The following is an 11,963-nucleotide window of genomic DNA, read 5'->3' as shown; positions in this document are numbered from 1 at the left end:
GTTAGTGAGTGCTTGGTTGTTGGGATGTGGGTGCAGCTGGGCAGTACAGGCAGTCTAACACCTCTTGCTAGGACATAGCTGTGTACTCTGCGCTGGCTGCCCCACCTCCCAGTGGCCATCCTGTAGTCGTAGGTGCTGGGATGTTGACGGACAGTGGAAATATTGCTTAGTGTGTTGTTTAAACAGCAGCAGACAGGTTGTTTGAGGCTTCAGCCTCTCATGAACTCCAGAGGGCCCTGGAGCTGTGCAGACAGTCTTTTTGAGAGTGTGAGGATTCAGCTGGGGTAAGCAGCTGCAGGCAGAGACCTCTCTCAGATGTCCCACTATGCCTACAGTGAGCAGGGTGCGCCATGGACAGACCTACAGAGAAGCCCAGGTCAAGGTCTGAGTTTAAATATGGCCCTGAAGCCCTGGGCAGAAACCCCAAATGAGGTTTCTCACAGTCATTTCTCCCCATGCAGCCTGATGTCAGGCTGATGCAGCCTGATGACCAAAGCCTGATGCTACTGTGCCACTTCAGAATTGGCCTTAAGCAGGTCAGACCCCCTGGGGTGTGGGAAGGAGAAGAACATCACCCTGACAGTCAGTCAGAAGTGAATGTGATTTTTCACTTCACTTCATCAGATGGATACTACCATAGGGTGGGTAGTAATAACACACAGGAGAATCCTGTCTAGAAATGCAGTTTACACAGTCTCCCATCCCGGGGATGAAATGTGTGCACCCTTTACATGCAGGCAAAAATACTAGTTTGGATTTCCACAAAATTGAGCCACTGTTTATTCCATGTAAAAGGTTTGATTGGGGGATTTCTTATCATGACAGCTTTTGACAGTTACACTTTGGAAAGCTATGACATTTGTAGTTTTATTACCAAATGCATTAATAATTTTTATGCATAACAGAGTTGCAAAATATGCTACTCTTTCACCTGGGTCACAATTAATTATTTCTTTATTTTCTCTATAGAAGACCTGCTTTTAGTCCAGGTCCCTAGGCAAAGTTCTCTAAAATGTATCATTGCATCTCTGTTCTGATGAAGGAAAACTTTTTAGGAAAAAAAGAATTGGAATTCTGATGTTCAAACTCATATGCATAGTTAATAGTCATATTTAGTGTAGAAGAAGAATGTACTTTATAAAGTATATGGAATATTTCTATTTACACTGTTGATGCAGAACATCCATTAAAATCCAATGGATTTTCTGCATAACTATTTATTGTAAATGGTTATTAAGTTTACTGCTCTCTCATACTTCATAAAAATGAATTTTGATACCTAAAAACCAACAATGACTGACAGGATTCTGCTTTTTCATAGCCAGTTTGTCATTGTCTTTGATATAAGGATTGACATCAGTAACCAGGGCAAGAAGAAAAATACAATTAATACAATTCAAGATATAAAAATATTTTTAATGTAATTGTAATGTAGAATGTTTTTAATTTATGTAATGCTGCAGAACCTACTTTCTGGGAAGAGGAGAGATTACATTTTGTAATGATGGATGGCACTGCTATGATTATTTTGGTTGCAGTTAATTTTTTATTTCTGATCATTTGCTATTTTGTGGGTGAAAGGGTCCAAGGATGTGAATGGAATATGAACAGCCAAGTGTTGTCCCAGAATGGACCCACAGCATTACCTGCGATCAAGATCTCGATGTAGAAGCATCTAAATTGAGATTATCACATTGAGTCCAAATGCAGAGAGGATATGTAAATTAAATATAAGTTAAGCACTCAAAAAACATAAATTCTGAGAAATAAAATGAAAACATCAAAACCTCTGAAAATGGGTTAGCTGTTTCTTTAAGCAATTTACTTGTAGAAGTTGCTTGACTAAAAAAAGTTTTCTTGTTTTATTATCTGTAAGAATGGCCTTAAGTATTAAAGTTAATGCTCTCACATGCTAATACATAATTATTTATAGTACTTTGATGTTTTGTGTATTTTTACAAGGTGCTAATTGTGCTGAATCAAGTTGACAAAACTGCATAATTTGTAGGTTAATATTAGCATAATCCTACAGTACATTGTTTAGCAACAGTATAGAAATGAAGTTTATGGAATGTTTTTCCAATTTGATGAATAAAGCACATCTTGTATAATAATAATTTTTATTACAGAAATCATGACTTTTAGAAAAGTGTATAAGTAGCATTCTTTTTTGTGTGGGTCAATTCATTGTGAAGTTTTGCTAGAGCAGAATGTATCATAAAAGTGGGTTTCCTAGTTTATCAAGGAATGTTGTCAAAATATCAAGGATTTATTTGAAACACATGCAAAATTTAGATTTGGTTTACAACAACAACAATCTAACAAACTTTTGTAACCCATCTTATGTTTATGACTTTCCTGTTTTCAAAGGCCTTTCCTTCCACCTCTACATGGCTTCTTAAAAACACCACTCTTGGGACATGGAACATCAAGTTCAATCCCGTTGTAGTGAGAGTTTAGAGTTCCACTGACAGTACATCTGTAAATCTTTGTGCAATATCATGTACAATACTGCCAAAGAATATTAAATTTTACTTACAGAAATTCACATCCAAAGGTTTAAAAGAGTGATAATCTTTGAGGGAAAGAAAGCACCAATATTTTTATGACTTAATGTAAATTGTGTTATATATTGCCTTGGTAGTTGTCTTTGTATACTTTTTTTTTCTTTCTTGCTCTCCAGAGGCAAAATAAATCCATTATGTGATACTATGATAAAATGAAATCGTTCCCACAAGCCATTGCTTAACATGTCTCCTACTGGGATGTCAGTACATATATGAAAAAAAATCGGCTGGTGAACCAGTGGTTTTTCACTTGTCAAATCTAACATACTGAAGTTAGAAGAAAAGGCTACTTTACTGTATCAGAGCAATAAGTCAGTATAGTTCTTATGTGTTTTGCAGTGTATACAAGTCACACATTCTAGTTCAGAACCTAATTCTTGGCATCTTGTTACTGAGCATGTGCTAGAAACACAGAGAGAAGGACAAATCAAAAAGGAAATACTGCCCAAATATCACCTGTTATCCACACCATTTTGGCTCATGCCTGTCAAAGGGAAAGAGTTTGAGTAGATGAAGATACAGAGAAATAGATACACTGTGTTATTTTAGCTGAATTACTTGTCCCTGGTGGCAAACAAGGGTGGATCCCTAGGTAAGAGTATACAAGGCTGTAATGTCACCTTCCTATCTTTCAAATTTTATGCTTGGGTTTCCTGAGGCAAGCGTACACTTTCTGAGTTTTCATAATCCTCAGAATAGTGCTCTCTTATGAGATTTTTCTGCATTCTGCTGTTCCAAGGCCTCAGCAGATTAGCTGCTCAGCGTTGGTAGTTAATTAGCCTTCTCCTTTTGTGGGTTTTGAACTCACCACCTGGTAACAGGATTGCAAATGGTAAAACAAGCAAACAAACAAACAAACAAACAAAAGCCTCTTTGCTTTTAAAGCTTAAAATGCTTTTTGAAGTAGTACTGTGTGTAAGCAGATGTACAACACAGATTTAGCAAGGGAAGCTCTCACTTAGGGGTACTGGTAGCGAGTATCTCCTAACAGTGTGAGCAGGAAGCTGCATGACGATGTCCACTTTCATACCCCATTTCAAGTGGACCAGCATCTGCCACTGCAGCAACAACTGCATTTGCTCTTATCGTTGTGACAGTATTTAAGTATTTAATCTCTGAAAGAGCATTTAATTTTAGTGGCTTTGCCTGTCCATAAATGCCCTGTATTTTTTACTGATGTTTAGTACTGGTTTATACTTATTATTCTGAGAGTAACAGAATAATAAGAAATAAGCAGAATGATGAGCAAGAAGCACTAGTTTTTAAACTTTAAATAGAAGTATCTTCTTGTTGCAACTTTTTTCTTCTCCTTGCAACTCTTATTACCCAAAGCAAAGGAAGGAAGAATGGAGAGTGACGGGAGACTCAATTTGCAAGTGCTGAAATGCAAATTCAGTCATACTAATATCACCCCCTACTTGAATTTTTGCATTCAAGCTGCTGATAAACTTCATCATGCTGAGAAGAGTAATTTCATTTTCTGAGTAACAGGAAGAAAGCTCTTTTAATGTAGTGTCCAAAATGAGAGACCATACTGGACCAAAAGAAATGGAATTTAAATTTTATTTTCAAGGTGATTTTTTTTAAATGTAATTTTTTTTCCCTTTTAATCCAGAATAAGTTAGTTGAAGAAACTCTTATAATGTGCCTTTCAGTTATGGTTTGATTCATTTTGAACAATAAATTGAGAGAACCATGATAAATGATCGCAGTCATTTTAATAAGTAAGTTAGATGAGTGACTACAGTTTTTAACCAGGTCAATAGTCTGTTTAGTTATTATATTTTCTTCTAAAAAATGAAAAATCATCAGTACAATGGAAAAGATGATATGTGTTCCCTGACAGTAATGTGATTTTATTTTGTGAATTAAATGCCTTAACGTTCAAACAATCATATAGTTTTTCCATAGAGAACCAGATTACCTCCTAAAAAAATAATTGAGCATCTTTGTTTTTATCCTTTAAGTACACCCTAAAACCTATTATAATCCTGTAAAGGAGGATTATTAACTAAACAACAGTAGCACGTTTAATGGTGATCTGCTAACAAAACATTCTGGCTAATCTCTGATTTGTGATTACATTTTGGCACCAATCCAAAACATAGGATAACTGAAGTTCTTAAGACATAGGCCATCTGCAAAAAAACCCTTGGAATTTTGTCTTCATTTCATTTCTTTAGTACTTGCCAAGGCAAACAGGTCTTGAAGCAGAAGGTACATCAGTCACTCTAGACAAAAGTAGGTCAGATCTTCTCAAAGTGCTGGAAGTACTTACCTGGTCCTTTATGTAGTGGACTGTAGACTTGCAGACATGATAGTAGTATTTCTCTATTTTTTTGTGGTACAAACTTCTATATTTAATATTTTAATTTTGTTTCAGTCATCCTTGTATTTCAGGACTTTTCGTTTTTTAGGGTTTTTTTTGCATAACTATCAAACACTTGAAGTTAAACATATAATAAAAAAAGGGTTTAATAAAGGGTCCCTTTACACAAAACAAATAGAAATTCCTTTGAAGAAAGTTGCATTTTCTTGACAAGGATTTAAAAATTTATAAAACACTGATTTTTGGTGCATTTTCTTAATGATAATTTCACTTCTTAATGATAATTATCTTAATGATAATTTCAAACTACCATGTTTCTATTTGATATAACTGTTATAAAGCCAATACATGGTGCCATCAGTATCACACCAATTTTAATCTGAGACATCCAACATTACTCTCAACTTTTTTTTTCTGCAGTCAATAAATAAAGTATCAATAGATTGTTATTTCATTTCCATTTATACTTGCAGACGGTTTGACAAATCTTTGGAAAAGTGGCAACATTTTCATAGTGACATGAAGAGCTTTAATCACTGGCTAACTGAAACTGAAGAGAAGCTGGCAAGAGCACAGATAGAGGCTGGAGACGTGGGGCATGTGAAAACCAAGCAATTTATCCAGGTATGATTTGATTAACCTGTTTCCTACTTTTCTACTGTGTTTAAGAAGTTTACAGGTCTGGGTAATCTGTATAGTTTTGCAGTTCATTTAGAGATGATTTCTAGTGTTGAGTGGCCAGTGACAATTTTGGTCAGATATTTCTGTTTATCTGGTTAACTAAGAATTTTCACTAATTTGTTGTAAGATACATTTTTACAAGAAATAAGACGTTGGATTACATGGTATATTGTGGTACTTCCGTAGTTACATAATTGTTTGGTCTTTATTTAAAATGCTCATTAATTTCCATTTGATATTTATGACCAGCAGAAGTATTAGATTTGATATTTATGACCAGTAGAAGTATTAGACTTGATTTTAAAATCTTGTGGAAGAAATGTGATTAACCACTGAGCTGTACAAGAGATATTCCATGAACTATGTCTTGCAAGTATTGCTTATTTTGCCTGTTTCATGTTTTAATCAAAGAACCTTGAAGATGCTTGCCTTTTTTTTTTTTTTTTTGTGAAATGCAGTGTGACAGAATGGCCACTTAGTTCCTATTTGTCCAGTTCTAATTTGTATGCTTTTCATCTTGCAAGCTCTTTGAGCATCATAAGGAAAATAACTCTGGTTTCTTGGTTTCTTGGTTTCTTTCATTTCCTTCTTATGTGATTGAAATGGTAATGGGTATGAAGAATTAATTTTAAACTGATGTTTTGTAAGTAGATAGTTTCAGCTGAATAACATGACTTGACTAAACTCTGGATTCAGGTTATAAATTACTACTTGTGTGTAAGAAACAAAATCTGTTAAACTATTGGCATTTATACATTTGAATTGATGGATTGAATTCCTGGATTTCAGGTTGAAAGAATTTAGGTCTCTCTAATATTAAAGGTAGAGTTTTATTTTGAATGCAACACTAACCTACTTTTTGGCCTAAGTTAAAAAAATCTATCATGTCTTCTGAATTTTAATATTTAAAGACAACGTTTTTAAGAATTAGGGTGCTATTTCTTTACTAAAACCGCTGAAGTGAAAAGGAAACAAAATCATATGGTACAAGTATAAAAAAAGATGCAACTGTTAAGTAACACACCAAGCCGAAGTAGTTAAAAGAGCAGGTAAATATTTTTCTGCAAATTACTATCAGTGAACACTGAAGAAAGTTGCCTAAGATCTGGCTGACTAAATAGAATGTCAAGGAATTAAAGTTACTCTTCTCTGTGTATGTACAAGGTAGCAGAATTCACATGTAGCTGAAATTTCTACTCACTTTCTCTGACCCACAGTTTTAAGTGTTTTTTGGAAAACATATCTGTTAGTAAAGTTAGACATGTGTATCTATTTGATGAATGGTAATACTGTGTCACAAAACCTTACCCTTTCTTCTGTGCTTTGCTTCTGCTCCATCACCCTTTATGGCACTATGCTTGTATCCTTGAGCAGCTTCAAATGAGCATTTACAAAAAAAAATTAGATCCATAAAAGAGTTTGTCTCCTTTTTTTCTAACCCCTTTCTAAAACAATACCTTCTCTCTGAGAAGAGGCTGATTTTTGAGAGTGCCCAGATCAAGGTAAGGTGTATGATAGATGTTACAAATTCACTGGGTGAATAGCACATTTCAGAGTTTCAGCAGATTAGAAACATTGTTTTCTTGCCTTCATTAAGGAGGAATTTCATACAGAACTGAACATCACACTAAAAGACCCTGGGAGAATGTCTTGTTATGCAGAAACTTATGTGTAGAATAAGTCTGCTTCCGTTCTACATTTCCCTTTGACCTAGCCTCCTCCTTCTGACCTGTTATCCATTTATTATTTTCTTGTGCAATACATGAGAACATTTTGAATATATGTTTGCAGAATGGAATTTTCTTTTTGCAGTCCATCAAGCTTTCTCTTTCTTCCTTTTCCCCTTGTGTTAGAAATCCCATGAACTCGTGACTTTGTCACTCAAACATTTCTTTTAGTTCAGTATGACACACAAAAGTACCTTTCTAATGAAAATTCACATGGTGTGAAAATATTCCAATTAACCTGAAGAATGCAGACCCAATGTTACTTAATATTGATTTGTGACAGAATCCTTAGTCTGAAGTTGCACTGTTCCCATTCTCTTCTTTGGCTCTTTATTTTGCTGGGTCTTGTTTCAAAAGTATTAGGCTTCTGTGAGGCTGACTGAAGAGATAATTAGAATTTCCATTAGGTAAACAGTTAAAACAGCTGAGCATTTTGATTTACTAGAGTAGCAACTTGTTTTATTAATGAGATCATGCTGCTTAGTGAACCATATTCAGAATTAACAGGATTTGTTTGAAAATGCTTTCACAAGCAAGTGAATAATCTGGTATTCAACAAGGAACTGTTTTAGGAAAAAAAATATACAGAACATTCAGAAGTGTAATGCTATTTCTAAGTAGGACTACTTTGGAAAAGCAGAGATTAATGTGTTCATTAACTTTCAGTAAATACACAGAGTCAAATGTTAATATAAAATGAAACAGTCAACAGTATGATTAGGTGATTATGTTAATATAGGTTAAAAGGTAGTTACATTCTTTTAGGTTTATTTGGGAAGGGGAGGTGCGTTCCTTTTTGCTGCACAATGGCATGATATTAAACAACATTTATGCATTATATATGATGTGAATGAAATATAATAATAGAATTGTTTCATTTCAGGTCATGAATACTTTAATACTCTTATTGTGATTTTTTCACTAAGACTTTCCAGGAGCAGAACATGTGGTGTTGAGGAGAAATATCACATTTCGGTTTTTAAGAAATTCTAATTGACTTCTTTTATGATTAGAAGACATAGGATTTAAAAGGATATTTCACAGATAGCACATATAATCCCTTTCAAACATGTGTGTCTTGAAATTACTTAAAGATTTTTTTTGCTCTCATTGTGATGGAAAGGTTCTTCTGTCTCTCTACTCCTTAATGCTTGGAGACTGTGACTTCTTCAACTTCCTGCATTTGCACTTAGTTTGTTTATTTTTATGCCAGGACTGAGTTGTAGTGCAGTTCTGTCTACTCCCTGATGTTTATCTCCTCCTGCTCTCACAGACTGCAGTCATTTTCCCTATTGGATCTCAGTCAGTATGCTAAAGCCACACTTTTCTAATCTGCTTTCAAATGGTAGCTACACAACTTGACTCATATTTCCTGTGCCTACTCCTCTTTCTGGAACATGAGTTCTCAAAGTAGCACACTATTATCCAAACTGAAATACCATCTGTATCATCAACAAGTTAGCTCAGGTGCTGTATTTTATGTTTGGATCTTACCATGGCTGAATGTTGGAATAGAATTTTCCATCATCTATCTAAACTTTTTTATTTCATGTTTTTTCTTGTGGCCTGCCTTGCAGCCCCAATCTACGTTCCATTTCATATGAGAAAACAAACAAACAAACAAAAAACACAACCAAAAAAAAAACCACAAAAAGTATGTTGTACTGGAAATTAATTCCACGTTAGCATGCAGCAAAGAAGCAAACAAGGTTTAGTATTAGGGAAGTTGTTCTTGTGTTGTAGGTAAACGCTAAATAGACAGATGCAAAGAGAGGAAATCCGTAACAGTTTCAGAACTAGACTGTGAGGTTACAATCCTGAATCATTACCTGGGAACTTTAAAATAGTATTGTTATTTTAAAAATGTAGAACATTCAGAATATTTGCTCTTTACATTGCTATTAGAAATTGCTCAATAGTTTAGATTTTGTATCTGCTTGTGGGTTGCAAGTTTATTTTATTACTTTAGGTGGTGCAGTTTCAATAGCAAAATAATTTCTTTGTCTTCATGATATTCAACTATTCTTACTGGTCAGCGATGAGTAGTTTCCACCAAACAGGCAAGATCTGGACTTTATTTTTCTTAACTTCGTTATTTAAAAAATGTTGTTATAATTATTAATTTTTCAAATTTTTAATTTGCAGGCATAGATATCAATGATAATTATGTCTGTTTTTTAAGATCTCAGAGGACCTTAAATATTGAGTGATAACCTTATTAATTATACTCAGCTTTCTGAGGATACTGTAGGTATAGAAATTGCTTGTAAATTAGAGTTCTCAAATTGTTCATACATTGAATTGTCCAGCATTTACATTTTAGAGTACTTATCCAAGCCTGCAAAAGGCTTGTGAATGACTCATGCCTTCTCTAGACCTTCTTTCTGCTGCACCATAATGTCAGGAACATTATATTTTCGTCTTGTGGATGTTTAAAGTAAGAAGATATCAAGAATCCAGACTTCAGTGCTGAAAGTCATGGTCATGCTAATAATTTCTCTCTTTTATAGCTAAATTGGATTATACGGATATTGATGGTTTAATAACCATTGAATTTAAACAGTTCTTTCTGGAATAGAGTACATGCAATCAGGGTATAGGGGAGAATAAAAGTATTTCAGTGCTCAAGGCTTCATATACCACATGAAAGCACAGTGGTAAGTGGATCGATAGTTTACCCTGGTTTTCCCCCAAATTTAAAACTTGTAAAAATACTTTTTTATATATAATAATTTTGGCTTTAATGTTTTAGATTTTGTATTTTTAGATTTATTTCCTACTTTACTGATTGATATAGGTTATGCCAACAATTTCTGATTCTTCTTGTTCTAGTTTTGTTCCACCTAATTTTGCTCCACCTACTTCAATTTTGACAAGCATTTCTTAGTGATATGAAATATTTTCAGATAAATTGTAAAAAAAGTAGCAAAATACTCTTTCTGGTCCAAGAGATTTCTAGGTTTGCTTAGTGATTCTGTAAGTAAGAGAAAATATAGAACTTGGAAACAATGAAAAAACAATTTAGCATTGGTTTAGAAGAATGATTAGAACAATCAAGGTACATACTACAATGTCCTTCGTTTGCAAGGGCATATCTGGAAGGACATATATCTGGCAGGAATGTATTATTGGCTAATATTTTATAAATACCAAAAGCACACTATCCAGTATTGTTACACTGAAAACAGATTCTACTGTCATTATTTTATTTTATTTTATTTTATTTTATTTTATTTTATTTTATTTTATTTTATTTTATTTTATTTTATTTCATTTCATTTTTTAATGTTCATCTTACAATTGTACACATCCTTCATACTTCGACTAAATGTTCTAGACTAGGCACTAAAATGTTATAAACATGACCTACATGAATACCATCTGTTCTTACTTTTATTCAGAGATTACTGATTTTACTGGGTATTGCCCTCCTCTCAAACACCTCTGAGTGCATCATGTGACCGCCCCTAAGAAAAAACCCCTGAATTTAGAGATATCCCATGGATTTCAGTCTTTTGTCCAGTTTCTAAGGTCTCAGTAGAAACGTTTCAAATAATATACGAGAGCTTTGCATCAGATACCTGGACCCTAGCTGAGCAAAACCCTTCTTTTTCTGTTTTAAGCTCATGTTAAAAACAAATTCATGGACCTTTCTTCACTGAAGTGCAATCAGCAATGGAAAGAGTTCAAGCGAATTAGTGGAGTAAAATAGTTACTCCTTCTTTCTTATGCTAAGCAAAATATTAAATAATACTGTAATCTTTATAAGTTGTTCACTTCTATATATACCTAAGCCCTAAACCTTTCTTTACTGTTGAAAGGCTCCTGACCTTTATTACTACTACTACTGGAAGTGATGAAATACTAAAATAGTTTATCCAGAATTTGTAGTAAAAATATTTTCTTATTATTTCAATCTATAAGAAGTATTACTTCACAAATATATCAGTTATTTAATTCTTCTTTACTGCACACAATTAATTTCTAATTTACTGTATCCTATTAAAAGTTTCTAATTAATTTTTTGCTGCTAGTAGTGGGACATTAAAATGTCTGAAGGCTATGGGAAACAATAAGTTTAACGTTGCTTATGCAGTTCTGCCTACTCTTGCACCATTATATGAAAATTTGTTGCTTATATTTAGGTTTTATTGTAAATCCTGGCATTGTTTATTCTGAAAATTGAATTCAATCTTTTAAGTAATTAATTAGGATGCATTTTTCAAACATTTCATTATGAACACATAAATACAGAGTGACCTAATTTTTATACATGAGCAGAATTATTAAATGGGGGGGGGTTTGTCTTGGAGAAAACAATATTCTTGGACTGGATCAGTCGAGTGTCCTGGTATCTGACTGTAACTGCCTCGCTGTTTGGGGGAGTTTATCCTCATCAGTTCAAGTCATTATAGAGTACTAGGACATGGGGATCTGGGAAAGACATTGAGGTTTATACCCATTCCACAAGCATTTTCTTGTATAAAAAATAAAGGAAATGAAGGATGCAATTTTTTCATACTTATGAATTTGTCTTAGTGTCAGGGCTAATCTAGACATTTATGATAAGTGACATGTACAGATAATACACTTCAAAATCAGCAAATTTATTAATGCTTTTGTTATGGTATAAATAGAGTAGCTAACTGAACTATACCT

The 11,963-nt window shown here is 33.8% G+C and overlaps 1 protein-coding gene across 5 annotated transcripts in view; it reads left to right on the top strand.

Annotated features, from left to right (window-relative positions):
- Positions 1 to 5,371: 5,371 nt before the first annotated feature.
- The window catches only part of LOC113989701 (dystrophin), a 553,659-nt gene continuing 547,067 nt past the window's right edge, over positions 5,372 to 11,963 (top strand). For all 5 annotated transcript variants that reach the window (XM_027724535.2, XM_027724552.2, XM_027724569.2 and 2 more), the window contains exon 1: positions 5,372 to 5,520. In XM_027724535.2, the coding sequence (XP_027580336.1) occupies positions 5,416 to 5,520 (105 nt within the window). In that variant the 5' untranslated portion in view covers positions 5,372 to 5,415. The remainder of the gene's footprint in view (positions 5,521 to 11,963) is intronic.

The sequence above is a fragment of the Pipra filicauda genome, unplaced genomic scaffold (assembly GCF_003945595.2).
Source record: "Pipra filicauda isolate LSUMZ 115617 unplaced genomic scaffold, ASM394559v2 scaffold284_size963001_pilon, whole genome shotgun sequence".
In the NCBI taxonomy this organism is placed as follows: Eukaryota; Metazoa; Chordata; class Aves; order Passeriformes; family Pipridae; genus Pipra; species Pipra filicauda.
This window is presented reverse-complemented; position numbering and strand designations above follow the sequence as displayed.